General features: G+C 34.3%; 1 protein-coding gene across 2 annotated transcripts in view; it reads left to right on the top strand.

Moving 5' to 3' along the window:
- Positions 1-17892, top strand: part of ATP9B (ATPase phospholipid transporting 9B (putative)) — a 136835-nt gene that overhangs the window by 95436 nt on the left and 23507 nt on the right. For both annotated transcript variants that reach the window (XM_081950525.1, XM_081950526.1), the window contains exons 14-15: positions 4005-4117; positions 8043-8291. In XM_081950525.1, the coding sequence (XP_081806651.1) occupies positions 4005-4117; positions 8043-8291 (362 nt within the window). The remainder of the gene's footprint in view (positions 1-4004; positions 4118-8042; positions 8292-17892) is intronic.

The following is a 17892-nucleotide window of genomic DNA, read 5'->3' as shown; positions in this document are numbered from 1 at the left end:
GAAATCCTTTATATAAGAATTTATTAATCATTAATAGATCAGATGAAGGCTGAAATACTGGTAAACCTTGGCTTAGTAAAAGCATTTTCATAATAATAAAAAGTGCATTTTTATAGTGCCTAACTCTGAGATATTGGTTTTAGGAAGTATATCATTTACTATTGTATTATGGGTAAAATCCGTCTTGATTTTACCTTGCCTTTAACCAGATTAGAAATTTATTCTTCTTATTACAATACTGCTTCCACCAAATTCTTACTATACTAATATATAATTGCATGGAAATGAAGAAAAATAAATACTTATTTGTAACTTTTATTTTCAAGTAGTTATGACATATATTCCTCCTTCCCTATCGCAGCTGTTCCATTTCATCTGGTTGTTTCTGCAATCCAACCAGAAGAAATACTGTGTGGGTTGGTACTTGCCCTGCTTGTTGAAGCATAAACATACGAAATATTTTTCTTCTCAAAGTTTATACTATTTTTCCTAAAGCACAACAGACATTGAATAAATTCATTCTCAAAAATATTAACATTTATGATATGAAGGGAGTGGAAAAGATTCTGGAGTTAAGACAATTAGTACTTGGCACTGATGATTTTCCTCACTGTTCTTGGAAGGACAGATACTGAAGCCGAAGCTCAAATACTTTGGCCAACACATTGTGTTATTGACACATTGAACATGAATTTGGGCAAACTCTGGGAGACAGTGGAGGATGGCATGCTATGGTCCATGGAGTTGTGAAGAGTTGGATACAACTTAACTACTGAACAACAACAACTGATAATTTAAAAGAGAAAGACTCAAACAGAGTTAGCTCAGTTGACATATCCATTCGAATGGACAAAAATATATATTTTAAATATATATATATATTTATTTATATATTTTTAAATATATATTTTAAATATATTCTATTTGCCTTAGAATAAGGAAAACTAGATTAGGCAATTGTGTTAGACTTTTAGATCCCTAGTGCCATGTAACCGGGTGAGCTCCTATTACTTGTCCCGGCTTCTGCCAACCTAGTTCGAAAAAACATAAAAATTCAAGTAGAAAAATAGGGACCACTTTATGGGGAAGGTAACAGTGTTCCGTGCGTCTTTGGCATCTAGTCATGCCAGCCACATGACCATGGAGATGTCTTTGGACAGTTCTGGCTCTTCAGCTTTGAAACAGAGATGAGCACCATCCCCTAGAGTTGGGAACAACTAGCACATATGTGCAAGGGGAACCTTTATCTTTTTATAGTTTGGCTTTTTCTTAATAGTCCTTTTCAGTGAGTATCATTATTTTATGTGAAATTAAATAATATTACTATACTCAATCTGATCTGCCCATTGATGCTTTTTTCTTTAAGCATGATGTATTTCTATCCAAACATAGGAATAATGCCCCATTTAATAGAGTAAAACGCCCAACCAAAACAGATGTTAGAATTGTTACATCAGGAGGATATCCATTGGAACTTTGGGGTAGGATCTGACCTTGGAAAACGTCTAGGTTTGCCAGAAATAAAAAGAAAAAAGATGATGTGTGAACCAAAGTTTTTGTTTCTGCCTTCTGCAACCCTAAAATAATAATATTTCTCCTTTGATTTAATATAAAGTCTTATTTTGATTTTAAATACTGTTTTAAATGTTAAAGTTTGTTCTGCTGAGAAATCCAGCTCATTTCTTAAAAGTACAATTCAAGCACAATTCCAAATCCTTGTTTTTAACCTGTAAACTTTTTTTCAGTTCTGAAATCAGTGTATCCGTTTAAATGATCTAATGAGACCCATTTATGCTTTCTAAGGAGGTTGGATGTACATGTTGCTAGAACAGGTCTATTTAGTGATAATAAGTTCACACATCTAAAAATAGTATGGCGACTATAAAGATAATAATATATTATGGGGTGTGGTAAAATGGGAGTAATTTTAATATCCCCATTGTCCAAAAAAATAGGTCTTACCCTTTTCTGAGTCTTAATTATTATGTATATAAACTTGCTTGACTGAATTAACAAATGAATCTGTCCATTGATGACTTCTTGACTCTGCCTTATCATCACACCCTATATCATCCACTCTTCAATTAAAGCTTTCTTGGAATCAAGGATGTCGCTGTTGACAGTGGTGAACATAATGTCACTCCTTGACTGACACCCTATAGTTTCTTACAGATCGGAAGTAATACTAAAAGCATACTATTTGTGTTGATTCTGAAATTCAAGGTTTGGCACCAATTAATGGGCTAAATTTGTTGAAATGGGAAGTAGTTATAATTTTCAGTTGCCTGCTAGAGGTAGCATGCTATCTGCTTTACCACATGGTTTTTTTTAACATGTTTCCTCAAGTAATAGTTTATTTTTTTCTAAAGAAATACAGTTCATAACAAAATAATTTTTCCCACAAATCTTATTAATATTCATATGACATGATTAATATTGACAGTATTGAAAGGTTAGAAATGAGTTGCAAAAGCATGCATAAACATACATACATACATACATACATACATACATACATACATACATACATACATATAATTTTAAAGAAGAGTATATAGAGTGGCATGGAAGGTAGTAGAAAAGTAGAAAAAATAGTTGGAAAAAAAGCTTCTGTTAGAACAGAGGCCCTTCCTTGATAGAAGGAACTCTTGCCGTCATGTCATATCCTATCATGTTACATACCAGTCATTAAAACGGAGTGCCTTAACATTTCAATTACTGCAAATACTTTCAGTAAAATATTAGCACTATCTTATGTTCCTTAGAGGACTATAATATAAATACAAAGTAAAACTGTTCTACTTCCTTATGTATAGATTGTCATTTAAACTGAAAAAAAGTTGAAGGTTTCCAAACCAGAACAAGATGTGTTATATGCATCAATTTATACTGTATAATTAAAATTATGCAATAGATATATTTTATATATTTATGTCAGCATTCGTTATATGCATAATTATGCAATTAGCATTTGTTCATTGTTGATGTTGTATCGTGTCATTTGTGTAATTTTATTTAATGGAAATTCAGAGGGAAGTTTTTCCTTTCTTATTGAACTGTGTTTCATAAACACTATCAAGAAGCATAAATCAAAGATGCATAGAAAAAATAATAAATAAAAACTATTACGCATAAACATTCATATTTACCATCTATGTAAAAGTTGCCAATAGAATATCTTTTGCAATTAAGATAAAATACAAAGTCCAGCCAAACTGATAGAAGTGTGATTCTTGCCTCTGGTGCTTCATTTAATACTATGATATTTTCTAAAATGGCATGAACATGCCTTGTTAGCCACCTTTCAATTTTAAAATTATCTACAATGTTAGGTAATTATTTTTTTAACTGCTATAATTAATAAGGTCCTGGTTTTTTAAATCGAGGTTTGTTCCTATGAATAAGTACAGTAACCACATTTCTGGAAAGCATTCAATTCTTAGTTTAATAATGATGCTTATCTCACCAATGCCATGCCAAGAGTATCACTTGATCACATGACCACCACAAATGAAGTAACAATATGAGAAGCTGTTTCATTTTCTTCTAGCATGTGTTATCAATAATTGTAAAGTTGCATATTATTCCTGTGGCATTCTAGAAAGCAAAGTTAGTAGCTCTGCAATCATCTTTATTTTAAAAAATGATTCTGGGTGTAAACATTCATTATTTGGATGTATGCTTACATACAAGAACCCCAGGATCAACTTGGAGAACTTTCCTACTAGCCCAAAAGAGTTCTGTACTAAATTTGTGTAGTATATATGGTTAGAAACATACAGAACATTAGCGATCTTTGCTCTTTAGCGTAACCCCCTTGAGAAAGCTAGCACTTGGTTCTATATTCCAAAGATGACTGTATTTCCACAATTTTTGTATATATTTGGAATATGCAGTATATCTTAAATGCAAAGTAGGCCAAATGGATTTATTATAACTTACAACACGAATAATATTTTCATCATCATACTTATAGTTGCATGTATTCAATGTTTGTACTGCAGGTACACTGACCCAGAATGAGATGATATTTAAGCGCCTCCACCTAGGTACTGTTTCATATGGAACAGACACAATGGATGAAATTCAAAATCATATTATCAATTCATATTTCCAGGTATTTAGTTTTTATTCTTACTTTCCTTACTGTAAGTTATTTTGTTAATAAAATCCAATGCAAAAAAAGCTAGAGTACCGGTAGTCCTTGGCTTACAAATTTGTTTAGCAACCATTCGAGGTTACAGTGGCATTGAAAAAAGTGACTTAGAATCAATTCTTGCCCTTACAATTGTCATAATACAAAATTCAAGTGCTTGGCAACTGGCATGTATTTATGGCAACTGCAGCATTCAGCACACATGTGATCTTCCCAGATGGCTTCTGACATGCAGGGTTATTCAGGGAAGCCAGATTCACTTAAAGACTGTGTGATTCACTTAACAAATGCAACAAAATTGGCACAACTCACTTAACAACCGCCTTACCTAGCAATGAAAATTCTGGTCACACCTAGTTGCAAGTCAAGGACTACCCTGTAAAATAATAGTGCAGTTGATATTTATTTATTTTGTAAATTATATTTTTGATTACATGATAAAAAATATTTCAAATCTACCTCCTACAAGAAAGACTTAACATGTATTAGTTCTCATAGATAAATTTTCAGCTTCAGCTTTGAATAGTTAAAGAATAAAACAATAGCAAAGTTGCTTCAGACAGAATAGGACTACACAAGAATTACAAAACCGTTTGGTCTGTTTTCACTATAAAGATCTGAAAAGAGGCTATGCCTCTTGGAAGACAACCAGCGGTGACAGTTCGGGTATTTGTGCCTCATCACTTTTTTTTTTGTCAGTCTGAACTGATATGCTGTTAATCAAAGGTCATCAAATGGAGTTGATAAAGTCAACTTTGCCTCAGGAGCATAGAGTATGTTCTTGCTTCTGAGTGGCCTGGAATGTTCACTAAGCCCTGCACTTGTGTAATTTAAATGTCTGCTGTTTGCCTGGACAAGATAGAAACCAAGCAATAGAGAGAAGCTGGGCAAAGGAGATTTCCTCAAAAGAATGCATCATATCATATTGATGGAGCTTTTTCATTGTAAGACCTGCTTCATCCTCATATTCTAGGTGTCCATCGCATGCTACGATTTATCAAAGTATAGTAAATAACATTGTTTCAAATTATCTTTTTCTTGAAATAAGTGATATGTAAATTTAAAACTCTTTTGTAAAAATATTAATACATTTTCAGCATGACTCTGATATCAAATAAATATATGCCCACTTAACAATAAATGCAGTAGGGGATATAAAGTATAGTTTCTTTTTTCCCTTCTTATTGAATTGTGCCACATAGATCATTGCCGTGAGTCCTTACATCAAATGTGTTAAATATACTAGTGTAATTTCTATGATAAGAGTAGCATATTTGGAAAAGCTGTTATATACACAAAACACTTGTTTCTTATCTTTTATTCATAATAATACTGGTAAGTGTGGGGAAAAGCTAAGATACTACTGTGTTTTATGCAAAATATTGAATTAACTTTCCAAATATTTAAACTAAAGACCTCTCAGCTTGTAGTCCATGATTTTCATCACCATTGTAATATATCAGCTACATGATAAGTTTTATTAGTTTTAATGAGGTCTACTACACATTGCCTCTTGTTCTGCTTATTTTACTGAACTTCAGCTTTCAGAATTAAAAAAATGAAATGTTGCCCAATGCACATGCTTATATATATAAGGATATTAATAAGCCAAAATTATTAAATGGGTTTGCATTCACATTCTGTACAACACATCTACATGTAAAAGAACAGTTGTCTATTTTGCAATAAGATAGGATTAGTAATTTCATTTAACACTTAAAATATTTTTAACTCTTATGTAATATAATATATGTCTTTCTTAGATCACAGTATATCAGTTACAAAACTATGCAAGTATAAGAGACAAAGAGAAGCCACTTTAATGGAGAATGAAGTACAAAGTCTATTTAATTTATGCAATACATTCCCATTATAAATCTAGCACTTTCAAGTGAGAATACCACAACAGTTATGTAGAATCCAATATTCTTACTAAATAGTAAAGCATTTTTAACGGAGAGATAATTTTCTGCACTTAAGCAAATTATTTTATTAAATGTCCCAATAATAAATTCATTTTTACCACTTGTTATAAATTAGGGGAAAATAATCTTCTATTAAAAAAAATAGTTGCTTAATAGTTGCTTCAAAAAGCAACTCTTGTGCATTTATTTACTTAAGCAATAACTATTAATGCAACCAGTTATACAGTGGTTCTTGTATGGTATTGATTTTTCTCCCTTGTATGTGTTCAGTTTTATTAAGATGACAATAGTCAAGTAGGTCCCCTCTACTGAAGCACACAAATCTATTATAACCTGATTATATTTCCCCACTGGAAGCATTTTGTGATAGAGGGCATAATCTTTAATGGAATTTGTGTGAAATTAAATTACACAAGCATCAATAAACATAACATAATTCAGAAGGAGTAAATCTGCTTAATTTATTAGTAGTCGCAATGGCATCAGGGTTAGTAGATTGCAAAGGCAAAGGTTTGCAATAGCTGAACAACAGTGTCAAATGATCAGAAACTTAAACCTTTTATTAGACAGCACTGCAATTTGAGGGGTAAAATATTCTCAGTTCCATCTTCGGTACATGAAATTAAAAAATGCTGGTTGCCAAACAGGATTTCAATGTCATTACCCTACAGCAAATCTAAAGTTAGTTTGATAAAACTTGTGAGATGACAGAGATTGTTTTGCAGTACTAATACAGTATAATTCTTTATTAGAATGGTAGCACAGCTACATTAGCATGCATTGTCTTGCTTTTTAAATATACAGTTTTGTGAGTGCTAACAGCAGTTTGTGAGTGTAACAGCAGTTTGTACCCTAGAACAGTGGTTCTCAACCTTCCCAATGCCGCGACCCTTTAATACAGTTCCTCATGTTGTGACCCCCAACCATAAAATTGGTGTCTCGGTTCCTAAGACCACCGAAAACATGTGTTTTCCGATGGTCTTAGGTGACCCCTGTGAAAGGATCGTTCAACCCAGGGGTCCCGACCCACAGGTTGAGAACCACTGCCCTAGAAATTCTTATTTGTGTGAGGCAATGTTTTTTGGTGATGTATTGGGTTGGTTTTTAATACATTGTATGAATGAGTATCCTCTCTGTCTAAGATAGAGGATCTGTGTGTGCCATTTCTGGTAGATCAAATATCACACCAAGCTTTGCAGAGAATATTAAGTCCTCACTTCAAACAAAGGCCCTAGTTTAGAAAATGTTCAAGAATTTGTAGACTACAAACATAAGCAAGGTAAACATTTAGTAACCTAATTGCCATTCGAAATATAAAAGGGAACTAAATTTTGAACCATTCACTTGTAAGAGATCTAGGGTCCCATATAGTTATATTTCTTGACAATATACAGGGCCATTTTTTGCAACCATGTTCTAAGCGACAAGCTTTTGTAGATTTTCAACATAACTCCTAAATGCACCTGTGCCTGACTCGTCTTTTGCGACTTGGCTTCCTGTTGTTCTTAAGCTGTGATGACTTACTGTATATCAGGAAAAGTAACATGAAAAGTCCCCTTAAGAAAAACTCCAGATTATTCTAAGATTGTCTTTACCTTAAAACAATTCACCTACCTATTGCATGTACATGGTAAAAATATTATGTTCTTTCCCAAACCACATATATAAGAAAGCATATGGTTTTATCATGTTTTTTTTTATTTGCACAGCCCTTCTCTTCACAGAAGAAGGGAATGAATACAGTAATATTTGTGTGCATCTGTGTGAAAACTTTGGTGTGAGGTTATGAATTTCCTATAGAAAGTTAAACTTAGGTATTAAAAGAGGATGCATAATTAAAGAAGGGAACATTTGGCTTAAAATTTAACAAAACATAGAACTTTATAATCCAGTTGTTCCAGAATGAAATGAAAGAAATTGATAGTTTTGTTTTATCTGAATGTTCTATTTATATTTCGAAGATGCATACACAGTCTAGCGGAAACAGTACCAGCTCAACACCCTCCAGAAAGATGCAGTCCTCTGCCCCTAAAGTTCGAAAAACGGTCAGCAATCGAATACATGAAGCAGTAAAAGCTATTGCATTGTGTCACAATGTTACACCTGTGTATGAATCCCGAACAGGAGTGACTGGAGAAACAGAATATGCAGAGGTAGATCAGGATTTCAGTGATGAAAATAGAACTTACCAAGCTTCAAGCCCTGATGAGGTAAGGCTGCCACAATTTAATATGCACAATTGTCAAATGAATACAGCAACTGTTCTTAGAGTTTACAAGGTTTTCTGATGTGGCAGAATTAATAAATCATTTGGAGAGGTGTTTTAATTTTGGCAGTACTGTTCAAAGCAATGACATATTTCTGAAGGTTTGTTGCAGCCACATAAAGTACTTTTCACATAAGTGCCTTCTGTTGGAGCCGATTGTTTGTTCACAGGGAATTATGCCAGTTATATACATTACATTTATTTGTGTCTAGTCCATTTAGTTGATTTATAATTACTGTGCACTTTTGTGGAATATTTATAAGCTCAAATCAGGTATATTTCAGACATCTTTTCAAATGTACCTTTTTATGTTGGGCTTCATAAGCCATTAACTTTAGCAAAGTGAAAATGTTCTGATCTGAAGATGGTCATTTCAGCATCCCAAGTTTGAAACAAAAGGTATTCTGAAAGTTTAGACAGTGTGTTCTGAATGTAAAACAAAACATGAATGTGTCAAGGCACGTAAGTAGCAAAAATATAAGTGGGCTGTTGCTTTTGCTACTTGTATTTAAAACATTCTTCTTTTTTTGCCAAAATTTTCCTGTCTTGCTAGCTTAGTGGCAGAGGCAGGTAGTGTCTGATTGATCTTGATTAGACTTTTCTGGTAATACATGTTGTTCTAAATTGATTTTTAGCTTTTGAGACCATAATTATATTCTTGTTTCTTGTGGACATTTATTTTAATGTTTTTATTAACTATATTTTACACAATTTGAAAGGTAGATAAGCATGCAGCTACTACCACCCTGCCACTGTTATGGACCTGGGTGGGGGGAAAAGGAACTAGCAGCCGATTCTTAGTTCTATTGTTAAATATAGCCAGGACACTTAAAATGTCTCAAGTTTGTTCTAACAGAAACAGAACGCACAAAGCTTTGAGCAGTATTGTTTGTTCTAGAGATGAACCAAAACATATTTTTCTGCTTTTTGCACAGCTCTAATTTATTCCTCTTAACACTGAGTTTTCATTTATTGCTTTTATCTGACTTTAACATTGTTTTTGGATGTATAAACAGTTTTGTATTCTTTGTAATCTACTATATTTTATGGACCCTTGTAAGTTGGTATACTTAATTGACTTTAATGTCTGAAAACTGATTTGAGGGAACTGGACCATAAAGTGGGCAAAAAGAAATAAAAGAGCAGATCAGTAGAGTGCAGTTTCCTGAATCTGAAAAGTGAAAGAATACAGGAAAACCTTGATTTGTGGATTTCTAGTTTAAGTCTTGCCTGACTGAAAACATCTCACAAGTGACCAGAGATGACAATCACCGTGAAGAATGAAAAATGAGTGATTAGATAGTTCTTTACAGAAGGGGAGAACAGGAGATGACAATGAGTGTTCCTCTTGAAATGATCCTAAAAAGCCATCTCCCATGAGTTTGAGCACCGGGAGCCAAGGGAAATAACACCTTTGCTGCCAGCAGTGGCAAAGTCATTTAATCCAAAGAAGGTAAAGCTCACCAGGTGTCAAATTAAGCTTGTCATTTTGAGGGTATGCCCATTAAGTGGCTAAGGTGAACATTTCCAAATCTGATTAGAAAATGAGTTTGGCTGGCACTCTGTTTAAAGTCTTTTAAACAGAGACTTAAGCATTTAAAATAATATGCAATTGGCAAAAAGCAAAAAAAGAATTTTAGTTTAAGAAAGTTTTAAACAGATTTGGAGACCCAAGAGATTTGGAATCTTTATTATCTTTGTTATAAGGTTTGGAAAACATGTATATTATTAAATAATGTACTTCAGGGAAGTGACTGAAACGGAACTGAACCTATATTAGGAACTGATGATGGTTGTAAATGGATGCTAGAACATTGAAGACGCCATGTGAATGCCAAAGATTGATAAGAGATCAAATCCTGTGAAGCTATTGAAATGATTTAAAGCTTAAGATTATGAAAAGCAAAAAGAAGAACTATAAAGTTGGACTATTTGATTAAGGATCAAATTAAGGATTAAGGATTTCATTTGGTATTTCTGATAACTTTTTCTGCAGAACCAGGGCAGAAAAGATTATAATTTCTTGATTGCATATAGATAAAAATTAGATTATGGGAAGAATATTTTTTTTATTTGTATTTTTCATTAAATTTTATTTATTTAAAAGCGGGTGAAAGAACATATTAGCTTAGGCTTGGCATGATGGAGGTTGAAAGCCATTCTTTGTTAGCTTTTTTCTTTTCTCTTATATGTTTTCTTTTTCTTTTGTTATTTTTCTGCATCTTCTGGATTTTTTTCTTTTATTTATATTTCTTTCTAGCTTAGTTTGTATTAGTTTTACAATCTTTATTTTAAAAAAGTTCAAGAAAATTATATTTAAAAAAAAGAAAAGCCTTGATTTCTCCTTACCTTACTTTGAGATTATTAGGCAAATAGATTTTGGATTGTATATCTAATAACAGCACTTTGTTTTCTTTCAACGAAGACTTGGACTCTTTAAAATTCAGTCAACCCAGCTTTTTGTTCACTGCCTCCGCTTACCCCTGGTTTTCTACTATTTAGCAAAATAGCTTCATTCTATTCGGGCAGGCATTTGTAGCTAATCTTGACTGAACAGTCAATCAGGATTTAGATTGCTTAGTTGTAGACTAATCAGCATCATTTTGTAATCCTTAAAATTAGCCCCCTAAATGTTTTTATAAATTTAACTTTTCTAATGATTTTTCAAATTTTGTTAAAAAAAAAAAGACAAAGTTGCACAAAATAGCCTGCAACTCATTGCAGGAGATTTTTTTTAAAAACTAAATGTAAAAGAGCATGTCTTCATCATACTTATTTTAAAGAGCTGTATTGATGCAATGCCTGCAAATTACTGGAGCCTAAGGAAAATAATGTAAATGGTTCATTATTTAGCTTTCTTGCCCTTTGGTTGACGGATGATGCTAGTGTTTCCCAATCACACACTTACTATTTTAAAAGTAATTTTATTGAATAAAGCTGTGAATATTGTACCCTGGAGCTTTATTTAGCAAAATAGCTAAACTGATGTTTTCTTTTTCACTTTATAAGTGACCTATCAAAATATGTTTAGTTAATAAACAACCTTTAACAATCTAATTTTATGCATTCAACCTTGAATAATAAAATATTTTCAGTTTTGTATACTGTGCTATGTAATAATATTCTTAGAGTCTAACATATAGAGTAATTTGCAGGATAAGTTTATGGCAAACTGTAGGAAAGATACAAAATACAGTTTATAATACAGCTGATTCTTCCATTCCTAGAATCTATAACTCTAGCTATTCAAAGCACCTTAATTCATTTTAAAAAAAGTTAACACCAGGGCATCATTATAATGCATATAGCTACTGTAGCTTATTCTGTATTCATAGCATGAGTTCTACTTATGCCAGGCTCATTGTTTCTTATGATAAGTGATCAATATTTCATTTTCTCTGAAAAAAAATCGAGTTTCATTTGTCTATTCCTAGTGCCCTCAATAGCATAGCAAAGAAAGAAAACATGTTGAAGGTTCAAACAGCATCAACAGATTTGAGTCTGTAGTGTACATTCAGTTAAATTGGTGTTAAAATGATGAAATAAACAATGTAAAAAATATATAAGTGGACAGAGCAGTGGGTTCAAAAGTCACAAAATCTGGATAATTCTTATCATCAAAAAAAAACCCATCTTTATTATAAAAGATTATTAATTTCAGTTTTAAAGAAACTAGAAATTAATTGATTGTCTTTATCTTATACTTCTATAATTCCAACAATTGGAACATTTAAACACTATATTAATATTTTATGCAATCAGGATGATTTTATCACGTGAACTAATCTTGTAAGTTTGTCCTTTTTTGTGTAGAAGCCTAAAACCAGAAACATCATGGAATAATCAGTTCAGATTTGGAGTAGGGTTGACTCCATTTTGGACAGCAATTTTGGTCAGAGTGGTCAGAAGGTGAATTGGTGTTCTCTTTTTTTCCCAGGATGTATTGAGGCAAGGGCTTAACAATGGCTTAACTATTTATGCTACGCTTTTCTTGAATCACAGAGGCATTAAAGCTATGGTCCAAACTCATACTAGTTCTGGAACAGCGGTGGGATTGGTGCATGGGATAATATCAGGGGAAAGGAGTGATTAATGTTTTATTTGCTCCTCTTTCTAATATTTCCTCTCATAACTGAATAATTAGTTGTATTAAAAATACAGTAAAGGGGGGAAGAGCAAGGTAATTGAAGGCTGTGCATGCACCGGCTTTGATAGTTAGAATATTCAAAATGGTAGCTGGGAGCACTTGAAGAAGTGCTTGTCTCTAGTGTCTGTAGTGGAAGAGATGCTTCCAAAGTAGTATCTCTCCCCCCTACCCTTTATCAACAGTGTGAGTCTAATGGCTCAGAGAAACCTCTAGAAAAGAGCAAGAATGGTGTTTAGCATTGGAAAAAATACTTCTCTCGTTGAATCAAAAAATCCTAAAAATACTTCACTTGTTGAATCAAAGATCTAGAAAAATGCAGAAAAGGAAAAGATGCTTCTAGAATCTCCAAATGTTTTGGAGGTAGGTAGTCCAGAGGTACTGTATTCAAAATAAACTAGATTATGGTCCTGTTTCATGCTCATGAATGGATTTTGTGAGCGTTGTTTTAATGAACAAGAGAAAAAAAAAAGTGAGATGCAAAGTTATATGTTTATATAGCCATGGCTCACATGGTGCAATTAACTAGGCGTGGAGTGGGATGTTATGGAAACATTCAAATCTAGCCTATCGATTCTGAAAACTAGCCCAGTTAGAACCTGAAATAGCCAATTTGGAGCCAAATTCAGTCAACCATGCCAAGAATTCAGAATTCTCTTTGCTTTCAAAGCAGGCAAAAAGGGACTGTTCGATTTATATGATTTGTGCTATCAGCCTACACAGAAGAAGTTGCAGGAAAGAGATGGCAAAAGGGTGGAGTCACAGCTCCATCCCCACTTTATCTGAGGGGCCATTTCTTTTTTAATCACTGAAAAATATTTGTCTCCTAATCTTTCCATCTGGGAAAACTCCAGAAATGGCTATTTTACAACTGAACTGCCCTGCTGGCAGGTGAGTTGATTACCTCAAGGAACAACTAACTGTCACGTTATCTAATCAGAGACATAATGTATTTTCAGTTTTCTCTTAAGTATTTTTATGTTTAATATATTTTGTTAAGTGTTGAGTGCTTAATTTTAGAGTAATCTTATAACTATAAAATCAGGTGATTTGATTCCTTGATTTTTATGTGCACACAGGTACAACTATCTAAAATGAGGTTGTGCTATAAACTGCCAACTCAACCAGCATGTGAAGCCAAGCATAAACTAAATAATAAACAGATGTGAGTCACCAAATATAGAACATTCAAGTCCTCAGTTGCAAAGGGGCACAAATGAGATGATAGGGTATTAACGGAAAGATGCAATTTACAGGTCAGAATGTAATAGTAACCTTTCACAGTGAAAATTGAAAATTAACCTTTGGAGTATTGGATCATTTGCAGCTAATATAGTAGGCTTCTTAAACTTTAAAAAGCGTTGTTCTTGTGGAATAAAAAATGACATTTTAAACTATATTTATTCTGCTGTCTTCCTCCGATAGCAATCTTTTAACAATATTGTAATTTAGAGATACTATATTAATGCAGTTCTGTGAAAAAGCATTTGCCTCCTTTCTGGTTTTGCATGAATGTTATCAGAACTTAATACATTATTGGTTTAAAGAAGGATCTGAGTAAACAATAACACCATAAATGGATTCATTTATTTCATACCCAAATTCATCCAAATCGCAATATGCCAGGATATATTTATTTTTCCCATCTCTTGATGCAAGGCAACTCTGAATGATTTACAGTGTAATAAAAATATATAAATACCCAGATAATTTTAAGTATAAAAGCAGATTACAATTACAAAAAAATAAAACTAAAATGAAAAACTTTGAAGCAAAGGAGTGAGGGAGGGGGTTGCCCTTCTCTATCAATGTGCCAATAGCTTCTCCTTCAGGACCCAATACCAGTCAGCAAGCCAAGTTTTAAGGATTTTCCGGAGGGCTGATCTTATCTCCTGCAGCAAAATATTCCAAAGTTCAGGGATCATGGCAGAAAAGGCTCTTCTGGATCCCACCAGCAGAAATTCCTTGGCTGGTGGAATTAATAGTAGGCCTCTTATGCCAGCACAAATAGGCCAAAATTATGACCTCCATGGGTCAGTACTTGCAGTCAGACATTTTCCTGTTGCTATTGATCGGACTCTCACATCATTGTATGGAAATTTGGTCTATTCCTCCATGTAATGGAGGAATTCCATTTTTATTCAATAACTTCTGAAGGTTTTCTAGCACAGACGGCTCTTTTTAGACCCTTCCACAATTTTTGTCCAGGTTTAGACATGTCTGGAATATGGCTTGGCTGTTGCAAAATACTGTAATCATTTACGTGTAGACTTGCTTTTCTTGCTGCATGATCTGTTTGCATTTTAGCTTCAAATGACAAAGAGTTTATCTCTCACAGCTACTGTCCGACTTTGCATGAAGAATGATTTTGTTTATGACGTAAATTAAATAAGCACCAAACATTGATGTCATTTTTCCCCATTCAAATTTCATTTATTGAATGAAATTTATTGAACTGCATGTGAGGTCTTCCTCTTTTATTTTAGATTCATTTTTATTTCTTAAGTGCTCACATTAATTTGGCCCCACGAATGACTGAATAATGGATTATTTCTTTTCTTATTCATCACGGGTGTCTATGAAGGGACAACAATGTAACAGATGCTGTGTTGCAATACAAACCTAGTGTATGCATGCACAGGCAAAAGGGGAGGCTTGGATTGCAATGCTACTTCCACCATCTTGCCTTTTTAAACTTCCGTCTCCAGCTGCTGCTATTACTAGTATATTCCATATCCAGATACATATTTAGTAACTATTCTTGAAGGAAAGTAGTTCAAAAATTCTGAGCTTTTCTAGATGAGCCATTTTATAGATGCTTTTTCTATGTCTTTAAGAAAATATATCTCTTGTGCCTACGGTATGTAGGTATATACTCACCAGATATCTTCATTCTGAGTTTTATAAAAAGCTGTAATCCAGCGTTGTTTTGTGAACGTATTTCATCTTTCTATTCCCTGCGGTTTGCTAATGATTTTAATTTTGAATCAGGACCTTTGTGAATTGCGTCTTCTAATGAATTGCTTTACTTAAGGATCTTCGTGATTTTATATCATTTGTTTGCAGTATAGAAAAATGCTTTTTCCGCCTCTATATTTTTATTGTACTTAATAACATGAGTTTATTTTGCATTCAGAAATAAGAAATAAGCCTAAATTGTTTTTTTCTTTCTATTAAAATTATAAGGCTTGAAACATTTTAGGGCAGGTATATTACTACAGGTAGTCCTCAGGTTATGATTATTTGCTCAGTGACTTTTTGAAGTTCGAGAGTGCTGCATGAATAGTAGTTATGAGCAGTCCTCAAAATTCCTGCCACTGCAGCATCCTCTTGCAGTCATGCGATCAAAATCTTGGCACTTGGCAACCTGCCTATATTATTACCAGTGATTGCCAGTTGCAGTATTCCACAATCACATGAGCAAAAGAACAGCAGTGCAGGCAAATAAGCCCCATCATCAGATGTAAGGACCAATTACCCATATACTGTGGGACAAGACCAGAGAGGCAGCAGTGGCTCCTCAGGCAAAGGGTAGCTGTGTGGAAAGCGCTGTTCAGGGACCATGGAACTGGAGGAAATGGAGATTTGAAGACTTCTCAGAAGCACAGTACATCCTTTGCAGCCCTTGTTGGAAGGGCCCCCGCAGAACTGCCCTGCAGGCCTCAGTGAGAAGTAAAGGCAAACCCAGCACTGACAGAATCTACTCTCAGGCCCCCTGCTTGACTGGCCCAGCCTTCCTCCTGCAAAGCCTTCTGAAGGACCAGCGGCTTCCAGTATAATGAAGGCTGTGGACCACTCCTCCAGCTGTGCCTCCAGGAAACCCTCTTCTTGGAGCATTGACATCACCTCTTCTGTCTCACCTGGCAAAACTGTGCCACGCTCGCTGGCCTGTCCCATTGCACTCGCCACAGTTTGTATGCTATCACTTTTCAAACCAGTGTAGGAAGATGGGACACCATTGTCCTTCCACCTTCATTGGCTCCATCCTGCTGATTCCATCCTGCCCAGCAAGCTCCATTTAATAGACAAGTCTCTGCTGTGCTTGCATCCTAGTGCCCTCACCCACTGCTTGGATTCCATTCAGCAGCTGGAGGAAGAACACAGTGAGCTGGAAGTAGCGGTGGCAGAGGCAGCAGGGGGAGACAGTAGTGTGCAGGGTGGCCAAAAGGACAGCGATGATGAAGGAGATAGGTAGGTAAGGGGAATTGAAGCAGAGGTAGCTTGCGCAGGGCAAAAAAAGCATGAAGAAGTGCATTGTCCTGGCCTAATGACTACAATCTGGACTACTGGGAGTGCTGTCACTAAGTGGCATGGTAATGTGATGTTTTACTTAACCATTTCACTTAGTGATGGAAATTCCAATCTCAATTAGGGTCATAAATCAAGGATTAATTGTAATAGTCTAGAGCCACCTTATAGGGGAGACAGGCAGCATAAAGATTAGATAGACAGACAGACAGATCGATCTGTCTGTCTTAATATCTAAAAGCTTTTCAATATATCAGATTTTGCTGTCCTATTTTGAACATAGAGGAAGAAATCTAATATCAAAGCACCCTCACAGCCAGTATTTAGGGTATGCTAGGTTAGGAAAAAAATATCAGTGGTAAGGATTGAAATGACAAAATTATACAAAGTATGGAAAAAATATGTTTTCATTTTTACATTATTAGAATTTGAATGAAGTTAAATGCTGGAGAAATGCTTTGGAAAAAAGACGCTTGCAAACTTTGTTTTCCACAAAATTAAATTGTAGGATATATTCTTTTATCTTTACTTAGTGAAGTCTACCAATTTGAACTTCTTTAAAAGGGAATTATACAAATTTGTAATGATAAGACTACTAATAGTTACTGGTTCCCCCCCCCCCCTAGTTAATTATTTGTTTGCTGAGGTTTATGTGCTGTTCCATTGCAACAGGACTTTGAAGAGCTTACATTTTCTTCTTATAATAAAAGGATTAAAATACCAAAAAGTATAATAAAATGAGAAACAGTAATCAAAATGGCAATACAAAAGTTACTAAAACAGAAATTAAGGTTATGAGAACAAAGCGTCCAACCACAGCCCAGTAACTTTTACTGGATCTCCTCCTAGGGCTTTCTTAAAAAGCCTTGTTTTAATGGCTTTCCTGAAACATTTAACAGTGTGGGAGCGAATTTGATTTTGAGTAGTAAGCTATTTCAAAAAATGAGAGGCTACAAAATTGAAGATTTGACCTAGAGCAGAGGTGTCCAACCTTGGCAACTTTAAGACTTTTGTGGACTTCAACATGCTGCCTGGGGAATTCTGGGAGTTGAAGTCCACAAGTCTAAAAGTTACCAAGGTTGGGCATCCATAACCTACGAGTGTTAGCGATATGTAACAAACAAATAATAGATCTGTGATAATACAATAAGAA

Source organism: Natrix helvetica (assembly GCF_964273705.1).
Source record: "Natrix helvetica genome assembly, chromosome: 4".
NCBI classification, from domain to species: domain Eukaryota; kingdom Metazoa; phylum Chordata; class Lepidosauria; order Squamata; family Natricidae; genus Natrix; species Natrix helvetica.
Note: the sequence above shows the minus strand (reverse complement) of the source record. Positions and strands in the feature narration are given on the sequence as shown.